Below are 2,151 nucleotides of genomic sequence, written 5' to 3' on the forward strand. Positions count from 1 at the left end.
ATAGACCAATAAAAACAACAGTTTTACAATGACTTTTCATAATTCTTTGTGAATGTGATATGTGTATGTGTGTACACACACACGCACATGAAGACACTGATCTTTGTTTGTGTGTGCGTGTGCGTATGTGTGTGTCTTGGAAAACCGGATAATACTAGAATGAGAGAAACCCAGTGGACTGGACTGAATAAATATTATGTTGACAACAATTTAATTGTAACTTGCATTGAATTTTCCTCTTTGATCTTGGAATAATTTCAGATGTTGTACAGTCTTGCCTTAAACCATTTAGTAATGTGGGTGTGATGTGTTAGAGCCAGGGCTGGGGAGGAGATGGGCAGCCACTTTCTTTAATAGAAGTCCAGGTGTATGTGAAGAGAGGGGAGGCACTTTCTTGGGAATCTGAGCTGTTTCCTGGTCAGGAATGGGTCAGGACCAAGGCCAGGGCTCTCTGTGCTCTCACATCAGCCTGTGAGTGGGAGCAAGTTCCTCAAGTTTCTTCTTTTCTTCCAATGGGCGACCCACCTTGAGTGCATCTCACAAAAAGCCATTCTTTAAGGGGCTTTAGAACCCACTGGAAAACCAGTGTAGCATACCTTCTGGAGTCCAGAAATCCCATAGAGTAGAGGGAGATCTCTCCAATGAGTGCGTAATCTGGAACCATCATGGCCACTGTCCGGAACAAGGCCTGGAAAAGAAACAGCCAATCAGAGCCTCAGCAGTGAGCACTGGGGAAGGCACACCCACACAGGCAAAGGGAAGGGGAATGGCCAATCAGCCAATGGCCAGACAGTCAAGGAAAGGAGGGCTGGAGGACAAGCTGATGCAGGGGGACCATCTTCAATGGATAGAACCACTGCTCAACTAATCTCACCACTGGCCCTGTCCAGGTAGGTATACACTGTCACACTGGGTCCCCGAAAGGTTGTGTGGAGGACTTTTGTGCTGGTATCCTTTGCTGAATGAGGACATCTCATAGCATCAATCAATTGTTGGGGCTCTCTGGTGCTCAATATGGGCACCAGAAGTCATCTGGGAATACAGGACCAATGCGCATCAGGAGAATCCTGCAGTCAGGCAGATCTCAATTCAAGTTCTTGTTCTGCTACCTACTAGTTGTGGGCAAGTTGCCTACCCCTCTAGACCTCAGTTCTTTCATCTCAAAATGGACTAACAATATTACCCTCTTTGTGTAGTTATCATGAGAACAAATGGTTGTTGTAAGTGGAGTGCTTACAGAAGTATGGGGCAGACAGTGAATGCTCAGTAAACATCCACTATTGTGTTATTATCCAAGATCTTAGAGAACTGACTTGCCTGAGTCATGCAGTTAGCTAGAGGTAGAACCAGGGCTAGAACCCAAACTTGCTAACACCAACCCCTGGTGCTTTCTACTATACCACACTGTCCTGAAAGCTCCTTGTGCAGATCTAACATGGTTGTTGGCTGGGACAGGTGCGGGGGGGAGTTATAACAGCTGGGCAGTAAAAAATGAGAAAGGTGGGTCGAAATGCTACGTCAGCACCCACTGGCCTATGCTGACCTAGAGAGGAGGAGCCACTGGATCTCCCTGACTCTTTTTTATTCTCAGAGAGAAGTGGTCTGTCTGAATAAGATTCCAGGGCAGCAATCAGAATGCATTTCCAGCAGTTGGAGTACCATGCACTAAATTAAGAGGACGTGGTGTAGCTGGGTCTCTCTGATCTCTTCCACCCAAGCGGATGGGCAATAAATTAGAATAAAACCTGTAAGAAGCAGGCTTGGAAGTCTCCCTCTGCTCACTCTTTTCATGCTGTGGAGGGGGGAGATGCTCCTCCTACAGGAGGAGACCCAGCCATCCTGTACACCTTTTTTTTTTCCTTCCATGGAAGCAGAGTGCCAAGATCATCTAGGGCATCCTCCCTTGAAGGTGACCTGGTTGGCTCTCTGTCTCCTTCTTCAGAAGCACTTTCCTTCTTCCACCAGTGGTAGGACTAACGGGTATTGCCTTGGCTGTAGCTCAGGCCAGCTCGGAACAGGCACTGGAGACAGATGTGCACTCTTGCTCTCTCTCTAGCTGGAACAGCTTGCTTTGGTTAAACTACTAAGACTTAACCAGTTTAGTAATGAATGAAAAGCTCCACGTGGCCCAGCCAAAGTTTACCAGCGTTC

At 47.1% G+C, this 2,151-nt stretch overlaps 1 protein-coding gene across 1 annotated transcript in view; it reads right to left on the bottom strand.

The window, feature by feature from the left end:
* Window positions 1–2,151, bottom strand: part of DNAH3 (dynein, axonemal, heavy chain 3) — a 118,015-nt gene that overhangs the window by 86,701 nt on the left and 29,163 nt on the right. Inside the window, exon 16 of the mRNA XM_008573407.1 lies at window positions 597–688. Coding sequence (XP_008571629.1) covers window positions 597–688 — 92 coding nt within the window. The remainder of the gene's footprint in view (window positions 1–596; window positions 689–2,151) is intronic.

This window comes from Galeopterus variegatus, unplaced genomic scaffold (genome assembly GCF_000696425.1).
Source record: "Galeopterus variegatus unplaced genomic scaffold, G_variegatus-3.0.2 Scaffold913, whole genome shotgun sequence".
NCBI classification, from domain to species: Eukaryota; Metazoa; Chordata; class Mammalia; order Dermoptera; family Cynocephalidae; genus Galeopterus; species Galeopterus variegatus.